The sequence below is a fragment of the Gekko japonicus genome, unplaced genomic scaffold (genome assembly GCF_001447785.1).
Source record: "Gekko japonicus isolate JY-2015 unplaced genomic scaffold, Gekko_japonicus_V1.1 scaffold1222, whole genome shotgun sequence".
Lineage (NCBI taxonomy): Eukaryota > Metazoa > Chordata > Lepidosauria > Squamata > Gekkonidae > Gekko > Gekko japonicus.
Window position 1 is genome coordinate 829345 of NW_015173162.1, and position 26159 is coordinate 855503.

General features: G+C 40.9%; 1 protein-coding gene across 2 annotated transcripts in view; it reads right to left on the reverse strand.

Annotated features, from left to right (window-relative positions):
- TBC1D16 (TBC1 domain family member 16) overlaps positions 1-26159 on the reverse strand; it is an 80273-nt gene that overhangs the window by 42741 nt on the left and 11373 nt on the right. For both annotated transcript variants that reach the window (XM_015422470.1, XM_015422469.1), the window contains exons 3-4: positions 21697-21940; positions 16169-16781 (exon numbers count right to left, since the gene is read on the reverse strand). In XM_015422470.1, the coding sequence (XP_015277956.1) occupies positions 16169-16781; positions 21697-21877 (794 nt within the window). In that variant the 5' untranslated portion in view covers positions 21878-21940. The remainder of the gene's footprint in view (positions 1-16168; positions 16782-21696; positions 21941-26159) is intronic.

Consider the following 26159-nt stretch of genomic DNA (forward strand, 5'->3'; position numbering starts at 1 on the left):
TGAGTACCTCTGAAAATGTAATCTGGTTTACTTCCATCAGTATTAATGGCTGTATGGATATCAATGCAGCAAATGATACTCATGATTCCAAATGTCAGTATGTTTCACAATTTAAAAAAAAGTATGTACCAGACTGCAGAAGGGTACCAGCAGGTCACTACTATGCAGCAGAAGCAAAGTTGGAACACAGTTGGAATTCACAACCTCCGTACTACTCTATCCAGTGCATGCCTCCAACGTATGCAGGCTTTGCCAGTAATTTCATTTCCTGCTTACTCTGCAAAGACTGAAGTTTAGCACCAGACTCTCCAGTGAATTGCCACAACAACATGATGCAACATCCCATACCCTGTTGCTGCTGATTTTGGCAGCCAATGCCAAGTTCAGTCAGTCACATGTTCCCTGCCCAATCTAGCAGCTCAACAAGAAAGCAATTTACTTATCAACTCCTCCTGGGAGAATTTAACAGAAAGGACAAGAAAAATGCAAGTATTGCATCAGTTTTAAGCCCAGGAGAAGCTGCCTCTTGAGAACAGCACATTCTGTGTGTGCGCAGTTCAGTTTCTGAACAGAGGCCACAGGTTTTTCAAGGAAGAAAGCTATCACCCAAGTATTATTTTTTAATTTTTATCACCCGATTATAGAAGTCTTAGTTGAATCAGTTTTAATAAATTAATCAGTCTTAAAGCTACCTTAAATTGAGGAAGGGCTCAGTGGTGGAGTGCATACAGAAGGCAGGGCCCTATGTTTAATTCCTGGCATTTCCAGATAAAGGTAAAGGTTCCCTTGCTCGAAAGCCAGTCGAATCCGACTCTAGGGTTGCGGTGCTCATCTCCGTTTCAAAGCCGAAGAGCCAGTGCTGTCTGAAGACGGTTCCATGGTCATGTGACCGGCATGACTAAACACCAAGGCGCACGGAACGCTGTTACCTTCCCACCGAAGTGGTACCTATTTATCTACTTGCAATTTCTTGCTTTCGAACTGCTAGGTTGGCAGGAGCTGGAACTAGAGACGGGAGCTCACTCCATCATGCAGCAACTCGGGTCTCGAACTGCTGAACTACTGACCTTCCACAGCCTGCAGTTCAGCATCTTAACCACTTGAGCCACCGCAGCACCTTAATTTCCAGATAAAGGATCTCAAATAGTATATGCTCTGTGACTGAGATCCTGGAAAGCTTCTGCCAGAGGTTAAGACACCACTGGTCTGATTCATATGAACACATTAGTGTGGAAGAAAAGTACATTATTTTCTTCATTTTAAAACTGCCCACATGTGTTGTAACAGGTTTACTTCCAACAGGTTTATTTCCATCTTGAAAGATGTACTCCCCCCTTTCTCTTGTATACAGGAGGAAATCTCTCTTCTAAAGTGGCAGCAGTCACTAGCAGTTTTATGAGTACTTTTATTATAGACTTAAAAATCAGCAGCCTGAATAAATGGGGACATCTTTTTAGTTTAGCAAAAATGTTTTAACTGATTAACCCACTAAGCAGTGTTGCTTTACATATTACAGACAGATAGGAGGAGGAATCTTTAGAATCTGAAAATTCACTGACTCCACAGTTGCACTTTGTGTGCTATTTAGTTATATATATTCGATTTGGTTAAGTGTACTCTAAACACTGTTAAGGGGAACACTGGCTCACTGTGTTATTTTGGGGTATTAGTATAATTAACCATGACAAATCCAAGCACAGGGCCATGTTATCATTTTAAAACCCTGAGATCTGTTATTGCCATCAATCACTTAATCAATTAATTCTGAAATGAGTACAACACACCAGAGGTAGTGAGTTGGGCAAGCACTACCCCCACCCCCGTCCAAAAGAGTCAGTGGTCATAGCATTTCCTTCAAGGCTATAGTGTGTGCATATACTACATCACAAACAAGTTGTAATGTGCATTAAGTGGCTGGCTATAAGACTGAATAGTAGGAGACTAGAACAGTGCTGAGCATCAGAGTTTATGAGCCACTTCCAAGAGATGTCATAGGTTCATTGCACATTGTATGGAATGGTAATACAACAACAAAGACATTAAACATTTCTAGCTGATTAACTACCTCTACACTCACACAGAGGCAAAAAGATCAACACAAACATGATGGGACAAAAATAGCTCATAGGCACTCCTGCTGGCCAGGAAGATCTTAAACAAGGAGGACAGGGCCCAACCGTCTCAGAACCCTTTAAGTTCCTCGCAGATGGCTCTTTGTACCACCACTCACCTTCCTAAAAGTGCCCTTGTATCAGAGGTGTGCTTTATTTTCTCATGGAAACATTTCAGTTTCTATTGTGTTATCGAACTAACAACAACAAATGCCATAGCCAGTACTATATCAGGCAAGCTTGGCAGTTCAGAGTTATAACTGATGTTTTTTTCAAGTCATCCTCCTCAGGAATTGTACTAAGAGTCCATGTATGTTTTATTGGTTTGTAAATGGGATGGTGGGCTGGAACAATGACCACAAATAAATATATTAATCCAAATAAAAAACCAAGTTATGAATTCACTGACTGGCTGTGCAGGTCAAATAAAAACTAAAACTAAGATTCTTATTGCTGTGTCTTCTCTCACATGGTAGGGTATTGCAATAACTTGATATGGAAGTACCAAGTACTAGAAGTGATGCTACTGATGGTAACTGTGAAACTGAGCTGCTCCACTGATCTTTGTGAAAGAGCTAAAAACTGTTTCCAGAGAAGAATGGACAACAACGGCCATCACACATCATGCACCGCAGGCCTGTAGCTACAGTGGGGCATCTCAGAGCTAAGCCTCCCCAACTTACTGGCAAGGCCCCCCAACTTCCCATCCATCCCAGGGCCCCGAGTGCCAGCAGGTGTGGGGAAGGAGCCAGATATTCCTGTGTAGCTGTCTGGCATGAAGGGCCGGCTATGGTGGCCCCGTCGAGCCAGACAGCACCTCTCTATTTCACCCCAGAAAGTCTATTTAACTTTAATTAAATGACCTTTAATTCGATTAACCAGTGCCCCCTAAGAAATTTAAATGCACCCTGACTAAAAAAATCCTGGCTACGAGCCTGATGTACAGTTCTTTGGGTGTGCTAGAATCACTGTGTTAACAGTTTCCAATGCCTTTGTTTGTTTTTGCCTTAAACAAATGAAAATGGAAGAACATTTTATTGTCTGTAAGCTTTAAAAAAAAATCCACATAAAAATCTGAATTTGTTTGAATAGAAAACCACACTTGATTTTTCTTAATCAAATATTTCAGTGCATGTATTTATTACAATTGGGACATAAAATTAACAGGGAATGATACTTAATCAAAATAAATATGCTAAATCAGTATGTCCTCTATGCTAGGCATCTGGTAATTTCTGGGGGAAAGGATTATACAACACAATTGTGTTTGTTGAGAACTATCATGTAGTACAAAATATATAACTGAAAATATTTCCCTTTACATCCCCTTCGTTATAATTTTTAAAGTATTATCTATAATATATAATAGTTCTTACTTCTGTCGGAACACAATTGTATTCAACATTTTATGTGTAAGTTTGAAACTTCACAACTAATCTATTTTGACTACATCATTACTATGTATTAAATATTACATATTTTACCACTTCTACATATTCATTAGAACCTTTAATAAATAACTATCAAGGTACAAAGGAAGGTCTATGATATATCTCATATCAAGAACCCATTTGTGTTCAAAATGTTACATTTAAAACAGACTTTAATTCTACTATTTCATTACTATATGTTTGTATATAATTTTAGACTGCTTCTCATTCTAAGTTTGTCTCCTGCTAGCATAGTACACATAATACAAAATTTGAGATGTGTAATAGACCTGTTTCTCCAATAAGTTATTAATTTTGCCATTACTGCATATTCAACAAGTTTATTTTCCCATTCTTCTAAACGTGGACAGACATCTAGTTTTCACTTTGCTGCATAAATGGTTCTAGCCGTTATCACCATGTATTTGAATGTTTCTTCTAAATTTTTTGGTAATTTGTTAAACACTTAATGGCATGCTCTTGGCTTCCACTGGGAATTTAATTTTTAATATGTTCTACTTTTTTCAGTGTATTTCTTTCCAATATCTTTTTTTTACTTACAAATCTACCACATATGAAAGAAGGTTCCAGCTATGTCTTGATATCTCCAGCATTTTCCTTCGTAGTTTTTATCTGCTTTCTCAATGTCCTTTGGAGTTATATACCATCTAAAAAACATTTTATACCAATTTTCTCATAGATATCTGTTCTTTAAAATTTGCATCCACTTAATCATACATTTTCCACTTGTTACCTTTCATTTCTACCTGGAGTAAAATCTTATATATCCATCGTAGTAAATGCTCTTTTTGTTTTATAATCAGCTGTTCAAATTCAGTCACATCTCTTAGGACTCCACCTTCACTGCTCATGAGCTCTTTTAGTCTTGAGACTGGTAAGATAATATAGCAGCCATTGAATGTTTACACCTTCATCTTTGATGTCCTGCCAAAATTTGATTTCCCCCCCCATCTTCTTGATTCTCTGTTCCATTGCAAGACTACTTCTATGGGATTGTGGTCTGCAAATATCTTTGGTTGAATCTCTACTTTTTCTAAATTCATTGTCAATTTTTTTTTTATATCCAGCACATGTCTATTCTTGAATATGTTTGACGGCTGTCCAAAAAGAAGGTAATGTCTCTGCCCTTTGGGTGCTTGGTCCTCTAGGAATCTTCTAATTCCAGCTTTTCCATGTATTAGAATACATTTGTAGGTAGTTTTCCACCTTTAATATTCCCGGGTCTTTTTTTGGGTCCACTACTACGTTCATATCATTTTCTCATCTTAAAAATCTAGCATAGTTTGGGAAAAATTCTCAAAAAATTTAACTTTAGCATTGTTTGGTGCATATATTGTTGCTATTACACATATTTTGCCTTCCAGGAGTCTAATTTCTAAGATTAGGTATCTTCCATCTGGATCTCTTAATTCTTCTAATACTTCTAATTGTGGGTTGTTTATGTTAATGGTTACTTCACATTTTTTGTTTAGTGCTGAAGCAATATGTGCTTTGCCTAATTTTTATTGTTTAAAATATGTTCCTATTTCTTCTTTATAGGAGTTTATTGTAGGCATAATATCAGCATTTTGCTTTTTCAATCAGTTGAAGATTTTTGTGCATTTCAAAGGGGAATTCAGTCCTTTGATATTTATTGATACTATTTTAATTTACAATTCTCAAATGCAAGAGAGATGCATTTCTGTCTCTGGGGGCATTCCATTTGTCACAAGGGAAGGAAAAAAGTTTCAATTTCCTTTTTACTCATGCACTTCATCTTGTTGGTATAGTAAATTAATTCACTGGTTCCCCAAGTGGGAAATACCGCCCCTGGGAGGGGGGCGCTGAAATGATACAGGTGGGCTGGAAAGATCCAGGTGCAGATCCACAAACTGCATCTTTTTGTCCACTTCTTGAAGGTAGATTTACAGGGGGGCACTAAGTAATTTTTTTTTTTTAATGAAAAGGGAGCGGTAGTCCAAATAAGTTTGGGAACTTATTGTTGGTTACAAGTCATGGCTGGTTGGCTTAGGCTGAACCGAAATTGAATCCGACAAATCCTTTGCCTAAGTCGGGGTGGTCCAAGGGTAGGGATCCTGCTCCTGACCTTCGATGGGGCACCTTTGGTGCCAGCGCCGCAGGTTAGGAGTCTGGGAGTGCTCCTAGATGCCTCCCTAACAATGGAAGCCCAGGTAGCAGCCACTGCCAAGGCAGCCTTTTATCATCTTCAGCTGATCAGGCAGTTTGTTCCCTTCCTTGAACGCAATGACTTGGCAACAGCGATCCATGCAATGGTCACCTCGAGATTGGACTACTGTAATGCTGTCTACATGGGGCTGCCCTTGTCTCAAATACGGAAGCTGCAGCTGGTGTAAAATGCTGTGGCCAGGCTATTGATGGGCCTCCCAATTCGGGAGCACATCCAACCTGTGCTCAAGGCACTGCATTGGCTGCCGATAGCATACTGAATTTGTTTCAAGGTGCTGGTTCTTACCTTTAAAGCCCTTTATGGTCAGGAACCTACACACCTGAGGGACCCGCCTTTCCCCACATGTTTCACTGAGAGCACTGTGTTCAGGAGTCTAGAACCGACTGGCCCTCCTGAGTCTCAAGGAGGCCAGGCTGGTGACAACCAGGGCCTTCTCAGTGGCGGCTCCATCCTGGTGGAATGAGCTCCCAGAGGAGATCAGGGCCCTGCGGAACCTCTTACAGTTGAGCAGGGTCTGTAAAACAGAGCTGCCAGGCTTTTGGAGCTGCTGCCACCTCTAATAACTATGATAAGAAGCCCTGTTGCCTCTGGAATTTATATCGACAGCCTGTGCCAGCCACCTGAAAGACATCTCCAGAAGACCTGCGAGCCGGCTATGGGAAGAGAGAGCTGATGGTAGCCATCACGAACTCAATAACAGCAAGATGAGCACTTATTATGGAATTGTGAATTGGTTTTAATACTGTTTTAAATGGTTTATTGTACTATTTTAAATGTTTTTTGGTGATTTTATGTAAGCCGCCCTGAGCTGGCCTTGGCTGGGAGGGCAGGGTACAAATTTGAAGAATAAATAAATAAATAAATTGGTGGATCTGATTCTGTCTTCTCAGCTGTTTGTACTATGGAGGAGTAGGAAGATTAGAGGAGATAAAATAATGTTCTTTTGTTATGTTGATGGTTTCTTCGGTTTTTATTCAGATGGGGTTTTTTGCCTACTCTCATAAACTGGCAAAAGAGGTTCCTTATAATTCAGGGCTTCTTTACATTTCAGGACCCTGTAGTTCCATTTATAATAAAAAAATCTGAAGTAAATTCAATTTGTCATTATTTTTTGAATAAGCTGTACTTTTAATGTATCAAACATGATACCTTTATGCCAAGCCAATTTATGTACACTGCATGTACTAATATTGCATTTTTAAAAAATTTTCCAAAAATTCCTGTTTTTTCTGGAAAAAAAGGGGGGAAAGGTTTTTTCCATGGCTTCAAAATTTCCAGAAATTTTATATCTCTAGCGCAAGGAAGCATGCAACATCTGGGTGGTGGTGTGTGATCGGATGTACCTGAAACTTGAGCCACAATGCACATCCAGAGTGCCTACTCTGCTTTTCTTGTATATATTTCAACTCTGCATCAAAGCATTACAGGGCCTTTTAGTTACACCATTACAATCTGCCTCTCTACCCACCAGTGTGCATATACATATCTGTTAATACATATCTGTTAACTGAGGAAGCAATTTAGACATGAGATGAATCAGAGTCTAGCACAAAAAAGCTAATAACAATACTCTGAACAAACAAGAAATCTGTTAAGGATGCCATAATCCTTCCTTTTTATTACTCTGGAGATGGCTGCCACCAGGCACCAACAGAATTTGGGCATGTTCTCACAAGGCAAGAAAGATTACCTCTACTGCATCACTTTTATCACCACAGCTGATACCTGCCATTGAACATAACCCATAAAGAGCTAATAATGACTCTTCTTGGAGGACTTATTAATTTGCAGAATTTTTGAACTAAAAATTTCAGACTTGCAGGACAAACAGGTAGCCGGTGTACAGGGAGAAACGGTGTAAAGAATGAACAATGTAATCCACATCAGTTTATTGTATAAACTGTGCCTCTTTACAATGTCTTGGCAGTGTACTACATGAAGCTGCCTTTTGAGTCACATTACAGAGCTATCTCAGTACTATCTACTCTGACTAGCAGTGGTTCTTCAGGGTCTCTGGAAGAGAAGGAGCATTCTCAACATTTCATACTCAAAACGCTTTTCAACAGATGACGCTAGGGATCAAACTAGAAACCTTTGGCAGTCAAAGCACATCTCTACCACCAAGCTAGGAACACTACACATAACCCACATGTGATGTGTACATATGCACAACCCAGTAGGAATTTGCCTTCACAGTAACCACAGTTGTAACAAAGTTACAGCTTTCTTTTCTGCTCAGGAAGCAGATCAGGTAATTGTACACACTTATTCAACTCCAGTACTGTCAAGAGTGCAGGGTTAACATACAAAATAGCTTAAATAGGATCATCAGACCATGGCCAACCTGGCCCAGCACATATCTACTCTGACTGGTGGCATCACTCCAAGGACTCAGGCCTAGACTGGTCTTTCCCAGCACTTTCTGTTACCTGGAGATGCCAGAGATGGAATCTGAGTCATTATGCGTCCAAAGCAAATGTCTACTTATAAAGTTAATATCAGAAACGTCTTTTGCATTCAAGTAATAAAGCACAGAGTCTTTATTTTCCATAAAGGGTCACAAGACACAGCAGCCTGGAGATACTGCAAGTAGTTTTTAACAACTAAACACTAAAGCAATTTTTCACTACACAGGAGGATCTGATAGAAAAAATTAAGTAAACACAAGCCAAAGAAGAGTTAGAGATACCTTTTCCAATGAAGTGCTCCGACAACTCTGTGGCTTTTTCCACAAAGGATTTGTAGCTCCTGTAAAAAGCCATCACTATAGTTTTGCACATGTGTATTCTCAAAAGGTCAGCTGGAATCATGCAACTGGAAGTAAATTCAATGGTGACTTCAGCAATAAACCAGCTTCCATTACTCATAAGCACAGAAGGGTGCCGTCTGTTTTACTTCCAGTTATTGAAGATTTCATTAGCATGGGCCTTCCCTTTGCTGATGTTTCATAACAAGGATCATCCATCTGCCCAGTTTTAACTAGGTTATCTGCCACATTCATGACTAAAACCACCTCAATTAATGAGAAAAGGCAGGTCAGAATGGTTTCAATACAAACAGACCTATCTAAACAGTATATGCCTTCAGACATCACATTTCTAAACCTTATTTATAAAATAATGTCACACTGAAGCCATCGGGGGTGGGAAGAAAAAGCCTGATGTTGTGTGGCATCACCAACACTAAGTTCAAGAAAGGGAGTGACCAGAGAATAAATGAATGGGAGAGTGGTGAGTTCAGTCATTTTCAGGTAAATTCGAAGGGACCTATAGCAGGAAAGGATGTCTGTAATCTGAGATGTCTTTATACTAAGGCACAGAGTATGGGAAATAAACAGGAGGAACTTGAACTTCAAATATTGGAAAGTAAGTATGATCTGATAAGTATCACTGAGACTTGGTGGGATGAGTCTCATATATGGAGCACAGCAATTGAAGGATATACCTTGTTCAAAGGGAACAGAATAAACAAAAAAGGAGGCGGGGTGGCACTACATGTCAAGAATGAATACACTGAAATTGCACTGAAATTCAGGATTTCAAGAGTTGCCCTGTTGAAATTGTGTGGGTAAGGATAGAACGAGGGGGAAAAGAAGGGGCTATTGTTGTGGGGGTATACTACAGACCTCCGAACCAACCGGAGGAACTGGATGATGCATTTGTACAACAGCTTGCTAAACTTTCACAGAGACAGGATGTTGTGGTTATGGGAGACTTCATTTATCCAGATATTTGCTGGAAATCTAACTCTGCTAGACATGGGGCATCCTGCAGATTCTTGAATAGTCTTGCGGACAACTTCATGTCTCAGAAGCTGGAGGTGCGAACCAAAGGATCTGCTATCCTAGATTTAATTCTAACAGGGAAGAACTGGTTGATGAAGTGAACGTTGTGGGATCCTTGGGGAATAGTGACCATGTCAGCTTGGAATTTGACATAGAGAAGGATGTGAAACCAGGACATAGTAGGACTCGTATCCTGGACTTCAGGAAAGCTGATTTCAAAAAACTCAGAGAAATATTAGGTAGGATCCCGTGGCTGGAAATTCTGAGGGGGAAATCTGCACAGGAAGGATGGGTGATGCTGAAAAATGGTGCTTAAGGCACAATCGCAAACTGTTCCAGTAAGAAAGGTGGGAGACAGGTAATGAAGCCGAGGTGGCTGAACAAGGAACTCTCTAAGGAGCTGAGACTAAAAAGGGAAATGTACAGGAACTGGAAGGAGGGTCAAATTACTGAGGGTGAGTACAAGAAGCAGGCTCGAATCTGTAGGGATGGTGTCAAAAAGATTAAAGCGCAGATGGAGCTGAGGCTTGCAAGGGATGCTAAAAATAACAAGAAAGGTTTCTATGCCTATGTTCGGAGCAAAAAGAAGAACAGGGATGGAGTAAGCTCATTGCTAGGGGAAGACAGTCAAGCCTTAACAAGGGATGAAGACAAAGCAGAATTACTCAACTCTCACTTTGTGTCAGTCTTTAACCGTAAGGCGAGCTGTATACAAACTGAAGAATGCAGGGCATACGAAGGAAGGAGGAACTGCCAGGCCAGAGTAAGTAAGGAGATGGTTAGAGAGCATCTAGCTGCCTTAAATATTTTCAAATCTCCAGGGCCAGATGGCTTGCATCCCAGGGTGCTAAAAGAAATTACAGATGTTATTTCAGAGCCTCTGGATCTAATCTTTGAGATGTCCTGGAGTACTGGTGTTGTGCCAGAAGACTGGAGAAGAGCAAATGTTGTCCCGATCTTCAAGAAGGGAAAAACAGAAAACAATATTAAATGAACCAATCACAATTAGAAAATTAAAGAAAAAGAAAACACCAGGTCCAGATGGACTACCAACAGAAATCTACCAGAAAATTGACGATCAGTTAATACTACCATTAAAAACGGTACTCTAAAACATTATAGTGACAGAAAGACAACCAGATACATGGAATCAAGCCTTAATAACATTGTCATAACATAGGAACAGATGAGAAAGCGATCAGAAATTATAGACCTATATCCCTGTTAAATGTATATTATAAAATATTTGCCAACATAATAGCTGCCAGATTCAAAAACGTATTGATTCAAGTTATCCATCAAGATCAAGCAGGATTTCTGCCAAGATGTCAACTTAAAAATAATATAATAACTATAGTTAACGTTTTAGAGTATTATGAGACCCACTCAGACAAACAGATGGTGTTGATATTCCTGGATGCAGAAAAAGCCTTTGATAACTTCAATTGGGAATTTTTACACCAAAAACTGGCACTATGGGATTGTGGTCCATCCTTTCTTGCAATGATTAAAGCAATATATAAAAACCAAAACGCTAAAATTATAATAAACGGAGATATGACTCAAAGTATAGAAATACAAAAGGGAACGAGACAAGGTTGCCCGCTTGCACCACTTCTATTTATATTTACTCTAGAAACATTGAATGACTTAGTAAGAGAGAACAAACAAATAAAAGGATTGAGAATTAAAAGAGAGGAATTTAAACTCCAGGCCTTCGTGGATGATCTAGTATATATCTTAGAAGAATAACCTATAACATCTGTTACACAGTTGATTAAAGTAATTCAAGAATATGGACACATAGCAGGACTTAAATATCCTAACGAAAAATTGTGATCAAAAGTTGATAGAATAAATACAAGAAACCTCGTCGATGGAAGGGAAGAAAAAAGTTAAATACCTAGGTGTTCTGATGACTAATAGAAGCAGCTCTTTAATACAAGACAACTATATTAAACTTTTGAAGGATATAAAGAAAGATCTCATAAACTGGAAAGACCTCCAATTGTCTTTCATGGGCAGGATTGCAACAATTAAAATGAACGTGCTCCCAAGAATCCTCTTCCTAGTCCAAAATGTACTGATACTAAAAAAAAAAAGCAATATTTTAAGGATCTGGATAAGCCTATTAGGCAATTTATTTGGTATTCAAAGAAACTAAGGATTAAATTGAAGATCCTATAGGATAAAAAAGAAAGAGGGGGATTTGGACTGCCTTACTGGAATTTATATTATAAAGCAGCATCCTTAGGATGGATTAAAAACTGGCTAACCCTAGAAAATACTAGAAGCTTGAAATTGGAAGGACATGACGAGTATGGGATGGCATGCTTATGTATGGTACGGAAAAGATAACATATACCTGAATTTCCAACAACATACCATAAGAGGAGCATTGTTAAAAATATGGAAAGAAGTAAAAGAATGATACTATCTGAAAACCCCTAAATGGGTGTCCCCCTTGGAAGCTTTCATAAAACTCATTACTTAGTGAGGAAAAGAGAATAAGCTACGAAGACCTTTTAGATAAAACAGATAAACTAAAACAAGAAGAAGATCTACTCTTGCAAAATTTCCAATTAACGTGGTGGGAAAATCTACAATTGAAATGTAGATTTCAGAAAGACAATAAACTAGGATTTTATAGACATAAAAATGAACTGGATAAAATTTGGTTGACAACAGATGAGAAAATGATTATAAACTTATATAATTTTTTATTAGATAAACACATGCAGGACTAGCATGTTAAAAATACAATGATTACTTGGATGCAGGATATAGGACATAATATAGACTTAGATGACTGGCAAAAAACTTGGCAAGCAGCTAAACTTTTGCGATCTACCTCCTATAAAGAAAACATATATAAGATTTTTCATAGATGACATTGGTCTCCGGACAAAATAACAAAGTGCTATTCAAATGTATCAAACAAATGTTGGAAATGTAAAAATAATGTGGGTACATACTATCATATGTGGTGGAGGTGTGGAAAAATGCATACATTTTGGTGTATGATTTGTAAAATAATACAAGAAATAATGAATATTGACTTGGCACTCACTCCTGAAATATACCTGCTCAATATCTTACCAGATGGTTGTAATCAAGCTGAATGTTATATTATAACTTATATTTTAACATCTGCTAGAATACTTCTAGCCAAATGTTGGAAAACGGATAGAACTCCCTCAAAAGAAGACTTAATACATAAACTACTAGAAATAGTGGAAATGGATAGGCTAAGTGTTGTATTACAAGATAAAGATAAGTTGTACCGTAAGCGTTGGTCCAAAGTTTATAGATGGTTGAGCAACAAGGTGATTCTAGACTTGAAAGTATATATAATGTATATGTCAATTTGCTATGTTATTATAACTTTATAAATAAATCTTTAAAAAGAAAAGAAAAGCAGAAGTTAGACTCCAGAAAGCAGACTGTAGCTAGTGGAAGATATGAACACAGTGTGTGAACAGATCTTGGGGGTTAGAGAGATTGATGGCTACTAACCATAGTGAACTTCCATGTACAGAGGCAGCAAGCCTTTGAACACCAGAGCTAGGAAGCTGCATCAGGGAAGGCTCATATGCCCTGTTTGTTTGTCCCTCCAGGGAAATAGGTTGGCTGCTGTATGAAACAGTATATTGAACTAGATGGACCACTGATCTGATCTTGCAAATTTGTCTATAATCAAATACTACAAATACTACAAAACAAAGTCCTCTAAAGGGAACCAACCCTTGGAATCTCTCACTATTCAAAAAAAAGGACATGAGTACTGATATACATCTTTTTACCTCTCTATAGCACTCTTTGGTCTTCGTAAGCTACATAGGTACAATAAATTAGTGTGGGGGTAGGGCTGAAAGCATTCATAATGCCAACAACAGTTTAGGACTTGTCAATATATTAACAAGGGGTTCTCACCTGAGATACCAATAACTGCTTGCCATTTGGGAAGTTCAATGGGAGTGGTGGCGCAGGCAGTTAAATGCCTTCGAGTGATGTTAATGCAGGCGTTTTACTGCCTGCGCCACCGCTCTGTAATATGTCAACTTGCTATGTTATTATAACTTTATAAATAAATCTCTTTTAAAAGGGGGGGGGACGGACCCAGGAAATTACAGGCCTGTCAGTTTGACATCAATACCTGGAAAAATTCTAGAGCAGATTATTAAACGCTCTGTCTGTGAGCACCTTGAATGGAATGAGTTAATTGGCAGTAGCCAGCATGGGTTTATCAAGAATAAGTCATGCCAAACCAACCTTATCTCCTTTTTTGACAAGAGTTACTAAAATGGTTGGCTCTGGCAATGCTATGGATATAGTGTATCTAGATTTCAGTAAAGCATTTGACAAAGTTTCTCATGATATCCTCGAGGATAAGCTGGTTAAGTGTGGGCTGGATGGTACAACCATTCGATGGATTCATGGTTGGTTGAAAAATCATAAGCAAAGAGTGCTCGTAAATGGCTCTGCGCCTACGTGGAGGGAAGTCTCGAGTGGAGTGCCGCAGGGCTCGGTCCTAGGCCCGGTGTTCAATGTTTTTATAAATGACCCGGAGGAAGACATAGTGGGGATGCTTATCAGATTTGGAGATGACACGAAGCTGGGTGGGATTGCTAATTCTGAAGAAGACAGAGTCAGGATTCAAAATGATCTAGATAGGCTGGAACAGTGAGCTGAGACAAATAAAATGAATTTCAATAGAGATAAGTGTGAAGTCTTACACTTAAGTACAAAAAATCAAAGGCACAGATATAGAATAGGAGGGACTTGACTTGACAGCAGCACATGTGAAAGGGATCTAGGTGTTCTGGTTGATCACAAGCTAAACATGAGCCTGCAGTGCGATGTGACTGCGAAGAAAGCTAATGCAATCTTAGGATGCATTAACAGAAGCATTGTGTCCAGATCACAGGAGGTGGTAGTTCTGCTCTATTCTGCTATGGTCAGGCCTCAACTGGAGTACTGTGTACAGTTTTGGGCACCACATTTTAGGAAGGATGTTGACAAGCTCGAGAGTGTCCAGAGGAGGGCAACCAGGATCATGAGAGGATTGGAATCCAAGTCTTATGAGGAAAGGCTGAAAGAGTTGGGTATGTGTAGCCTGGGAAAGAGAAGGCTTAGAGGGAACATGATTGCAGTCTTCAAGTATTTGAAGGGCTGTCATGTAGAAGATGGAGCAGATCTATTCTCTTTTGTTCCAGATTGCAAGACTAGATCTAATGGGTTGAAATTACAAGGGAGTCATTACTGGCTAAGTATCAGGAGAAACTTCCTAACTGTAAGAGTGGTTGAGCAGTAGAACAGACTGCCTTGGGGGGTGGGGGGGGTGGATGCTCCTTTGCTGGACATTTTCAAGCGGAGGCTGGACGACCATCTTTCGGGTATGTTGTAGGGCTATCTTTCGGCTATGCTCCTGCAGAGTGCAGGGGGTTGGACTAGATGACCTGCAAGATCCCTTCCAACTCTAACATTCTATGATTTCAACTGGACTGGCTTCCAAGAAGACCTGTTTCAATTGAAACATGCTTTCTAGCAGAAGAAAACACCATTGATGCAAACCAAATTATTCCATTAAACATAACTCCATTGGTTGTGGATATTATCAGCTACTGAGAAAACAGCATAGAGCACCTGCAATCTCATACCAATTTTACAAAGAGGACTTTAAAAGAAATCTTCAAGATTTATGTACTATCTTGCAGTGTAATTTCACGGCCACATGAGGGCACTCTTCCCATCAGAAGGAACATGAACAAAGCACAAGTTACACAAACATGTATGTGCCACTGGACTGGACTAGAGAACTGTGTCTTCCGTCCCACTAGGCTGACAAGTATAAGCATCCACCCCAGATGGGTATCCCATCCCATCCCAAGAAGACAGAATGCATGAGATACACATTTCAAAGTACAAGCGTGCCAAGCTATCATACAGTGGCTCTAAAGGAAAGCAGAGAGAAGACAGCTTAGCTGTTTATGAACGTGAGCACGTAAATGAGAGTGCAATCCTATGCAGAGTTACCCCAGTCTAAACGTATTTATTTTAATGAGTTTAGACTGGGAGAATTCTGCACAGGATTGCACTATCACACAGATAACAGCCCACTGATTAGCAGGTGAAAGTTATCTTGGCTGCAGACAGCAATATTGTAAAACAGAATGAAGCAGCTTGCTGTGAAGGAATCTGCACAGCCAGACAACTGGTCATTGTCCATTACATGACTCCAACATCCTACAGCTTCCATAAGCTCCATATTTAACAGATGCCCAGTGAAGGTGAGCCAAGTACATCATGGAAAGTACTGCGGTACACCTCTATTGCGGTGGATGGTTCAGAAGAAGCAGGCTTTACATCCTAGAGCGCCAGTCAATCATTTCTAGTGATTCCTGTCAATGCAAAAATCTCAGAGGAATCTCACCAGGTTTGTATAGCTAACGGGATTCAAGCTTCTATCTCTTGGAGTTGCAACAAGGCAGATTTGAGGTTGTATGAAAGAATTTAATTAAACATCCCACACACACACACACACAGAGTAGCACAACAAGGATTTGCTCTACGATTCCTCTGTTTTGGCCTCTGCCCCCTTCCATCCCCCAAGAAACACAGGAACATAACTCACCTGTTTTCATTAACCAGGAACACAGAGCTGACATTTTCCCCAAGTGCTTCGCTTATAGGGGAGAGACAGAATGGTGAAGAGAAGGCATCAGAGTCAGAGTCAAATGTGCTGTCCCTGCTAACATCATCAGCAGACAATTCCAAAGAGCCCTCATCCTCCCCAGTCTCCAGGGGGCCCTCCAGTCCTTCCTCCAATGCCTCCAACCGGTTCTGCTTGTCCTGAGAACTGATTGTCGATAAGATTCCTGAGACACTGTGGGCAGGCTGTGCAGGGCTGTGGATGCTGTCTGTTGCCAAGCAACCCTGGGGCAGCTTCTCCCCTTCTTCCGAAGGAGAGCTGTCATCCTTAACCAGCTGCGACACGGTCAAGATGTCCTCCTCTTCCTTCGGGGTCACAGCTTGCTTCTGTTCAGAGGAGGAAGACTGCATAGGGGTGCCAAAACTCTGAGTGTGGCGATTACGCTTGCGGGGAGCCTTACGGACCGGGGAGCTCTCTGGTGTGATATAGCGGAGGGCCTCCTCGTCCTGTCTCTGGATGCGAGAATTTGGGACCCAAGCCAGGATAAGTGTGGTTCCAAGCAGCTCATCTTTCTCCATGTACAGGCACAAGTAGCCTGCAAAAGAATACAGTGGCTCACGGGTACAGTCAAACAGCAGCATTACAGTCTTCAGAAGTTCTTGATTACCTAGCACCCCAACTTCCTGCTAGCACTTTCTTTCTGTTTCCTTTCTGTTATTCACCTGTTTCTCTGCCAGCACCCTGCACAGCTTCCACTATTTCACTCCCCCCTCTCCCAAGACAGAGGAACAGCAGATTTGAAGTCCACCTTGGGAGCACATAAACTTGGGAGCGATTAAACTTCAGTGGTATCTTACAGATTCCACACCATCTTCATGTCAACTGGATCATCATAACAGAGTCTGATCAGTCACAACCCACAGAGAAGGATGCCACTGTTGACTGATCACCATACCTATGTTGCTCCATCACTGCTGTGTTAAGACTGTAGTTGAATTTGGGGAGTTTAAGGACTTCTGGCCCATCACTGTACAGGCAAATAAAGCTATTTATAAAACTGTACCCAAATCTCCAGCCAGATTCCTAAGTAGGTTACCTGCAAGTCAGCTTTGCAAATGGACAAAACCTATTATCATTTCACCAGAGACAGAAGAATCACAGTAGCTTTGCCTGAACGTTTGTTCAAGGAAGTACATTTCTGCATTGTGTTCTTGAACATAAAACCAATGTTTTGGATGCCACTCTACCATCTTAAATGGACAGTGGCAGCATCACTTGACCGCTTTACCTAAAGGTTACGTGTAAGGGGAATCATTCAAGGTGATGACCTCTTCTTGAAAACTCAGATGAACTGTACCTTACCTACCCACCATACAAAGACATAGTGGTAGTCTGGGCCATAAGCAATAAAAGCATGCTGACCAGGGGACTGAACATCTCCCAATTCAAACTATGAAATAAAAAGAGCATTGAAGATACTTGCTCGAAACCAAGAAAGAACGTTCACCAAAAGCTAAACAGGAAATTATCTCTGTAAACAAAAAGCTAAATAATATTTGAAACATTTGCACAATTAGCATCGTTTCAAAGGAACTAGCTGGTGAACCACTGAAACCCTAAAGCAACCTGACAACTAAGGAATCCTCTCTGCAAACCTTGCTAAGCCTTTACAAGTCCCAAAACTTAAGTTCAATCCAATACACAGCAGTCAGGCTACTTTCAGGGGTGTGATACAAGGATCATATCAACCAGTGCTGAAAGATCTACCCTGACTGCCCATTTGTTTCCAAGCACAATTAAATGTGTTCGTACTTGCCTTTAAAGCCCTAAACAGCGTGAGGGCAGGATACTTGAATGACAGCCCCCTCCCATACTATGCAACCTGTCAATTAACATCTTACTCACAAGCCCTGCTCAATGTGCCCCCCCCCCCGCCTTCAGATATGTGGCAGGTGGCAACTGGAGACAGAGCTTTTTCAGTAGTGGCACTTCGCCTATGGAATGTCCTTCACCTTGAGGCTTGCCTGGCACCTACAATGCTTTCTTTTAGGCACCAGGCCAAAATGTTTCTCTTACCCAGGTTTTTACCAAAGGGGTTGATCTTTTAAGCATCATTTTATAGTCTGTTTTTTGCCTGAATTTTTTTTTAAGCTGCTCATGTTTTATGCTGTTTTATATTCTACAGTGTTTTGAACTGTGGGTTTTAAAACTTTTGTTTTATTTATGTTTTATTTTATAAGCAGGTTCCCTGGAGAAATAACAGACATTTTCCAAATAATTTAGAAAATGCATTTGCCTTTCTAGAACCTGTGTGAATTATTACAATATCATAAAAACAAGTCATGGCATAGAAACAACATTCAGCAGCCTAAAATTTATCCATAGCATATTCATCAGGCTAGAAGCAAATCATAAAAACAGTTTTAACTGTTGGAACCCCTCAGTTAAAAGCCTGGGTGAAAAGATGTGTTTCAGTCAGACTCTCCTCCGCTAAGAACTGTTTATAAGCATTACGGAGCTAGAAGAAAGGGGGGCAGGTTTAAAAGCGGCAATGGACTATACGGAGAGATTCTAGGTTAAGAAGTGCTGAAGCAAGTTTTCGGGACTTTGGCAAACTTTGTAAAAGTAAACATCCTTAAAATGGCGACGGACAACGTAGTAAGAACAACAAGCGATATCCAAGCTTTCTCCAGGAAGTGGAAGAGCTGCTGGTTAACCATCTGACCGGAAATAATCATAGACTCTTGCAAACTGTGTCTTAAGCCTTTGTTCCCTGTTGGTATAAACGAGGTACTATGCAAGAACTGTGCTACATATCAGCTGTTGCTTTTAAAAGGACTGTGTTAATATTGGAGAAGCATCTAACCAATGATCATAGGGGCTTCCAGGATCGAAGAGGAGAGTCAAATGGGCATTTGCAATTCTAAGGGCCTGTATGCAGACCATAAGCGAGGCTTAAAGCGAAGGAGTATCCTCCATGGTTATATCCTGATTAAGTCTACTGGGCAATAAGGTGACGAGACTCTCTTCAAGTCGGGCAGTGAAAAGCAAATTGGAACGACCCCTATGATTGAAGGCAAGAATTTAAGTGGAACAGTCCTGGAAAAAGGAGAAGGGACTTTGTTTTGAGATGGCCAGTTCCTGATACAGCAGGATGGTGCCACAGGGAAGAAGAAAGAGGAAAACAGCAAAGGAAGAGAAAATGAGATTGTGTACTGAGGGAGACTTATTGTTAATTTGCTTTTAATGGTGAAGGGAAAAATAATGGTTAAATGAGATGCCATTGTTCTCTGTAATTTGTCTAAGTTAAATAGCGATTCTCCTGGACTACTCTTCATATAGTCAGATGTGTTGGGATGTTTTTACAAGCTATGATGATTGATCACTCTCAATGTTAAAGAAAGCTTTTTATTATTGTTAAGCAAATTTTTTACAGTGTGACCTCCAACCCTTGGGTTCTTAGTGGGTTTTCTTTTCTTTCTCCTGTAGTGTGTAGATTCCCTCCCTAATTTCGTTGTAGTTTTTAGTAAATGCAAATAAAAAATCCCCTACAGGGGGCCATAAGAAAAAAAGAGATGTGTTTCAGTCGGATGCCTAAAGGAGAGTAAGGCAGGTACCAGGCTTGCTTCAAGGGAGGGAGGTATTCCAAAGGCATGGTGCCACCACTGAAAAGCCCCATTTCTGGCAGTCACCTGTGTCATCTTACAGGCAAGGGGCACAGAAATCAGCACTTAGGCTGAATAGTATGAGAGGAAGTAATCCTTCAAGTACTCTGATCCCAAGCCATTTTGGGACTGAAATGCAAGAACTAGAACCATCAATTGTGCCTAGAAACAGATGGGCAGCCCGCATAGATCTTTCAGCACAGGGATAATGCAATCCCTGTTATCTGTCCCCAGACAATAGCCTGGCTGCACATTTTGGGCCCACTAACATTTCCAGACAGATACAACCTGAGGAACGACCGTAGCTGGAGAATCAGCCAAAGCTGATGAAAGGTGCTATCTGCCATGGAAGAGACCCGAACTTCCAGTCATTGGCCAGGAATCAGAAGCACTCCCAAGCTACAAACCTGTCTCTTCATGGGAAGTGTAACCACCTCCAGGACTCCTCAGTCTTTGAGCAGCTTTGCCATTGATTAGTTCTGTCTGAATTGAGCTTCAGTTTATTGCCCCTAATCCATCCTATTACCTTCTCCAGGCACTTGTTCACTCACTTTGTTATTACAGGGGAAGTTTGTGCTGCTGACACACATCTTGCCAGTAAAAGCACACGATGCTAAGTCATCACATTAAGCATTTCTCTGTCTCCTGCAACAGGCTGCCAATGAACTACCACAAGAGGCAGAGAAGAAGTGCTGACAAGGGGTGTCACACCATACAATCCTCCTCACAACTATACAATGAGGGTTACGCTGGCAGCTGTACTTCTCCCACTTCATCTAGTTAGACCCTGACATACTCGAGGGTTCCCTTGACTTCTTTGCAGAAGTCAGTGCTTGTTCAATCATTGTCAAATACTGGCACAGCTCTTTCTTCTAAGTCACACATGGAAGGCAGCAGTCAACAGTAAACAGTCAGGTCTATGATCCAAACATGGAGAGGAAAAGAGAGAACACATGGATCTTTGGTGCAACTGGTATATGTACTGGGTATCTCAAGGACAGAGCAAACAGAAACAAAATATCGACTGCTAACAGCTGTTGGACACCAGAGAACAGACTGAATGCCAGGCTGGTGTGCTAGGTGGCCTGATTCAGAGACCGTCCATCACTCCAGCCAGGGTTTTCACTACTGAAGACACAGGCCCAGTGTTCCCTCTAAGCGGAGTTACTGTGAGCTAGCTCACAGTTTTTTAGCCTCCGGCTCACACATTTTTGTCTCAGCTCAGGAAGAATGGCTCCAGAGCAAACTTACACAGTAGCCAAATCGCTCGCTCACAACTTTAATGCCAGTATCTCACAAAGTAGAATCTTTGCTCACAAGACTCCACAGCTTAGAGGGAGCATTGCATAGGCCTACAAGCAGCTGAAGCTAATCACTTTGAAAACTTGTGCTGCATTATTCTTAGCCAGACAGCATCAATGCTTCTTTCCTGAAACAGGGCAAAGATGCTCCCCCTGGAGCAGCTGATGCAAACAGGCTTTATTTTAAAAAAGGTTTACAGTAGCATACACATTGCAACCTAGCACTCAGGTGCTTAATGTAAGTTTAAGAAGCAGAAGAGAAAAAACAATCAACACTGTGGCAACTTTGAACCTAGGCTGGAAGATGATCAGTACAAAAACTAGAGATAGCAGCATTCATGGCTAACTACTATTTAAGATCATGCTATAAACCCTGGCATATACTTTGGGAAGTGAGACTTCACTACCACTCTTCCACTGACCCTCCTGTACAACAAGTTTCCAACAAAAGAAAACCTGAGCTGAGAACTCAAATGATCAACTAGGAAAGGTAAACAAGTTAACCTATGAACATATCATGGAACTTTCCCAAGCCCGCCCTTACCTGGGTGATGTTCCACAATGCCTTGCAACATCTCAGGTGGGTGGACACAGACATTGTTCTTGGAGTAGATAATTTCCCCATCCAAGATGGAAGACGAACCACCACTGCTGCTACTGACATTTAAGGTCAGGAGGTCAGAGGCTTTTGAAGAGGCACGTCGGAGGAGTCTTCCCAGAGACATCGCCAAAAGAGTGTTTCCATTCTCTGTCAACTTCAAGCAAGTGCCTAATACAGACAGTAAGGTCTGCCCAAAGAGAAGAGAGAGGGAATCAGAATGAATACATGCTTCCAGTCTCCCCCCCCCCACCCCCACTGAACAAAACGTTGTCTGAGAAGTTGCCCAGTAATAAAATTTGTGAAAGGAACCAAACAGAAAAAGAAAAAATAATAATTACGTACCAAACACTCCTTGGACCTCCCTGCATAAGTGCTCACTCCACACATTTCTGTTATACCACAATACATCAGTTAGTCTTGCCAAAAGATTTTTTGGGAGCATTCAGACATCACAACCAACCCTGATTAATTAAACCCTGGTTAAGTTGTGACATCTCAATGAAGATGGTTCAACAAACCAGAATTCATGGGTGGACAACAATCTGGCATTTCAGACTAGAGTTCGTAGTTGACCAGTTAATCACAGTAAGTACTTATTGGGGCTGCTGCAATGTACAGATTCAGAAACTACTGTTTGTTAATGTACAGTCATCACTTGCAGCCACTGGCTACAGAAACAGCAAAACAGGAAAGGTGTCCTCCATGACTGAAGACAGAGAAAGGCAAGAAGCAGACAGCCGACATAAACTTCATTTGATAAGGAACCGAGAATTTGTAGCACAAGCCAGAGAACGTAACTTTTGCTGAGACAGACCAGCACAACTACCCCTTTGGGAACCTGTAATTTGGGTTTCTTGCTTTTTTTTATTCAAAGGTACCAAAAAATGGCATTTGCATCTTTATACAGTGTTGGGTTTAAGCAGACTCTTTAGAGTTACTTTCTAAACTGCAGGAATTTTTTCTCAATGAAGTAAAGCCCCATAAGATTTTCGGGGAAACAGTCTCCCAAGACCCAAAAAGAAAGCAATACACACAAGGCTTTTCTGCAGGAACTACCATGTTCTGAAGCTCTGTTTAAAACCAATAACTTTTGATGAAGGATGAATTTTAGCTCAAAACACATTACACTGGGTATCGGAAAAGAAATGACCCCCTCCCCACCTACTTCTTGTTTCCCTTCTATCTAAATTGAATTAAGCCATGAAAGACCTTTCAAATACCACAGAATACAGAATATCAAGTATTTGACCAGAGAAGCGATCTGGAACTCTGTCAAGTCCATTGGTTCCTGGTGCAAAACAGAAACTTTTTGTACACACAGCCTTCTGAAATGTACTGCCTGACTGTCCTTTTATGACCAGCAACATCAAATATAAACTAGCTCCTGTTCTACCGGAAGAGCAATCTGCTTCCTTCTTAAAGCTCCTTTAGACACAGAGCTGTTCTTTTATATTCAGGAACAAGTTGTTCAATGCTCTTTTTCCCCCAAAGGCCGGGGCAGTCTAACCCCATGGCTGCTTGTCTTGCAAATATCAGCCGAAACATTCTCCACAAGGCCTCCAGCAAGCACTTCCTTGTTTACACAGAGCAAGTGAGATATAAAGGTACGAAACTAAAGGAAAAAGTAATACAAGGAAGCAAGCCCATATCATGCTCCCCCTAAATAATTCCTACAAAAGCAGGTCAGAGGTGTAACACACAAGACAGAAAGCATATAGAGGCAATAAAGATAAATATATCAGCAGCAGCAGGCCCCAATCACCCAAAATAAGGACAAGAAGGCAAATAGAGACACAAATCTGCTATTTATGCTGACTCTTAATTAGCATGATCTTTCCTTCTTCCTTCAAAATGCCTCCATTCTTACTTCTGGTGGGGATGTAATGACAGGCTGATGCTTTCACAGAGAAGTGAAGACACAACACATCTAAATATCAGCAAGGAGAGGATTCCAGCTGGCAAAATCTCCCTATATCAAAGGGAGATCAACACACGTACCATATAGGTTGCTCCTCAGGAGTTTTCTGCAGAAACAGAAGGTTTTGCAGCCAGCTTTCGAGTCCAGAGCAACCTGGGATCCTGGAATTTACAACTTTGCTCACAGCTGTGTTTGGAGTCCTGACAGGGATACAAAGTCTGATATCTTAGTTTTTTTGATGTTGAGTTTCAAGCCAACTTTTGCGCTCTCCTCTTTCATCCTGAGCAAGAGGCTCTTTAAGTCCTCTTCACTTTCTGCCATTAGAGTGGTATCATCTGCATATCTGAGGTTGTTGATGTTTTTCCCAGCAATCTTAATTCCCGCTTGTGATTCATCCAGGCTGGCATTTCACATGATGTACTCTGCATATAAATTAAATAAGCAGGGTGATAATATACTTCCTTGTCATACTCCTTTTCCTATGCTTTTCCAGTTGTTCCATATCCGGTTCTAACCGTCACTTCTTGACCTTTATACAGGTTTCTCAGGAGACATGTGAGGTGGTCTGGTACTCACATTTCTTTAAGGACTTGGCATAGTTTGTTGTGATCCACACAATCAAAGGCTTTAGGCATAGTCAATGAAGCAGAAGTAGATGATTTTCTGGTACTCTCTTGCTTTCTCCATAATCCAGCGAATGTTGGCAATTTGATCTCTAGTTCCTCTACCTCTTCGAAACCCAGCTTGTACTTCTGGCAGTTCGCTATCCACGTACTGCTGAAGCCTAGCTAGTAGGATCTTTAGCATGACCTTGCTAGCTAGGCTTGTGAAATGAGTGCAATTGTGCGATACTTTGAACATTCCTTGGCATTGTCCTTCTTTGGGATTGGAATGTAAACTGACCTTTTCCAATCCTGTGGCCACTATTGCATTTTCCAAATTTGCTGGCATACTAAGTGCAGCACTTTGACAGCATCATCTTTTAAGTCTTCGAATAGCTCAGCTGGGATACCATAGCCTCCACTAGTTTTGTTGTTAGTAACACTTTCTAAGGCCCATTTGACTTTGCATTCCAGGTTGTCTGGCTCAAGGTCAGCGATCACACCATCATGGTTGTCAAGGACATTGAGGTCCTTCTTGTACAGTTCTTCTGTGTATTCTTGCCATCTCTTCCTAATCTCCTCTGCTTCTGTTAGGTCCCTACCATTTTTGTCCTTTAACATGGTCAGCTTTGCATGGAACGTTCCCTTGATTTCCCCAATTTTCCTGAAGAGATCTCTAGTCCTTCCCATTCTATTGTTTTCCTCTATTACTTTGCACTGTTCATTCAGGAAGGCCTCCTTATCTCTCCTTGCTGTTCTCGGGAAATCTGCGTTCAGTTGGGTAAATCTTTCCTTTTCACCTTTGCCTTTCGCTTTCCTTCTTTCCTCTGCTATTTGTAAAGCCTCATCAGAAAGCCACTTTGCTTTCTTACATTTCTTTTTCTTTGGGATGGTGGTGATTGCTGCCTCCTGTACAATGTCACGAACCTCCATCCATAGTTCTTCAGGCACTCTATCAAATCTAGTCCCTTAAACCGATTCTTCACCTCCACTGTATATTCATCAGGGATGTGATCTAGGTCAAACTTGAATGGCCTAGTGGTTTTCCCAACTTTCTTCAGTTTAAGCCTGAATTTTGCAATGAGTAGCTCATGATCTGAGCCACAGTCAGCTCCAGGTCTTGTTTTTACTGACTGTATAGAGCTCCTCCATCTTTGACTGCAAATGATATAATCAACCTGATTTTGGTGTTGCCCATCTGGTGATGTCCGTGTAGAGTCGCCTCTTAGGTTGTTGGAAGAGTGTGTTTGCTATGACTTTGCCCTGCTTCATTTTCTTCTCCAAGGCCAAACTTGTCCGTTATTCTGGTTACCTTTTGACTTCCTACTTTAGCATTCAAGTACCCATGATGAGGAGGACATTTTTGTGTGTGTTAGTTCTATGAGGTGTTGTAGGTCTTCATAGAACCGGTCCACTTCAGCGTCTTCTGCATCAGTGATTGGGGCATAAACTTGGATTACTGTGACGTTGAATGGTTTGCCTTGGATTCAGACCGAGATCATTCTGTCGTTTTTAAGATTGTATCCCATTACTGCCTTTCACACTCTCTCGTTGACTATAAAGGCCACACAATTTTTTTCTATGGGATTCTTGGCCACAGTAGTAGATACAGCGGTCTTCTGAGTTAAATTTGCCCATTCCCGTCCACTTCAGTTCACTGATTCCCAAGATGTCGATGTTCAGTCTTGCCATCTCATTTTTGATCACATCCAACTTACCTTGATTCATAGGTCTTACATTCCAGGTTCCTATGCAGTACTGTTCTTTGCAGCATCAGACTTTCCTTTCACCATCAGACATATCCACAACTGAGCGTCCTTTCGGCTTTGGCCCAGCCGCTTCACTCTTTCTGGGATTACTTGTACTTGTCCTCTGCGCTTCCTCAG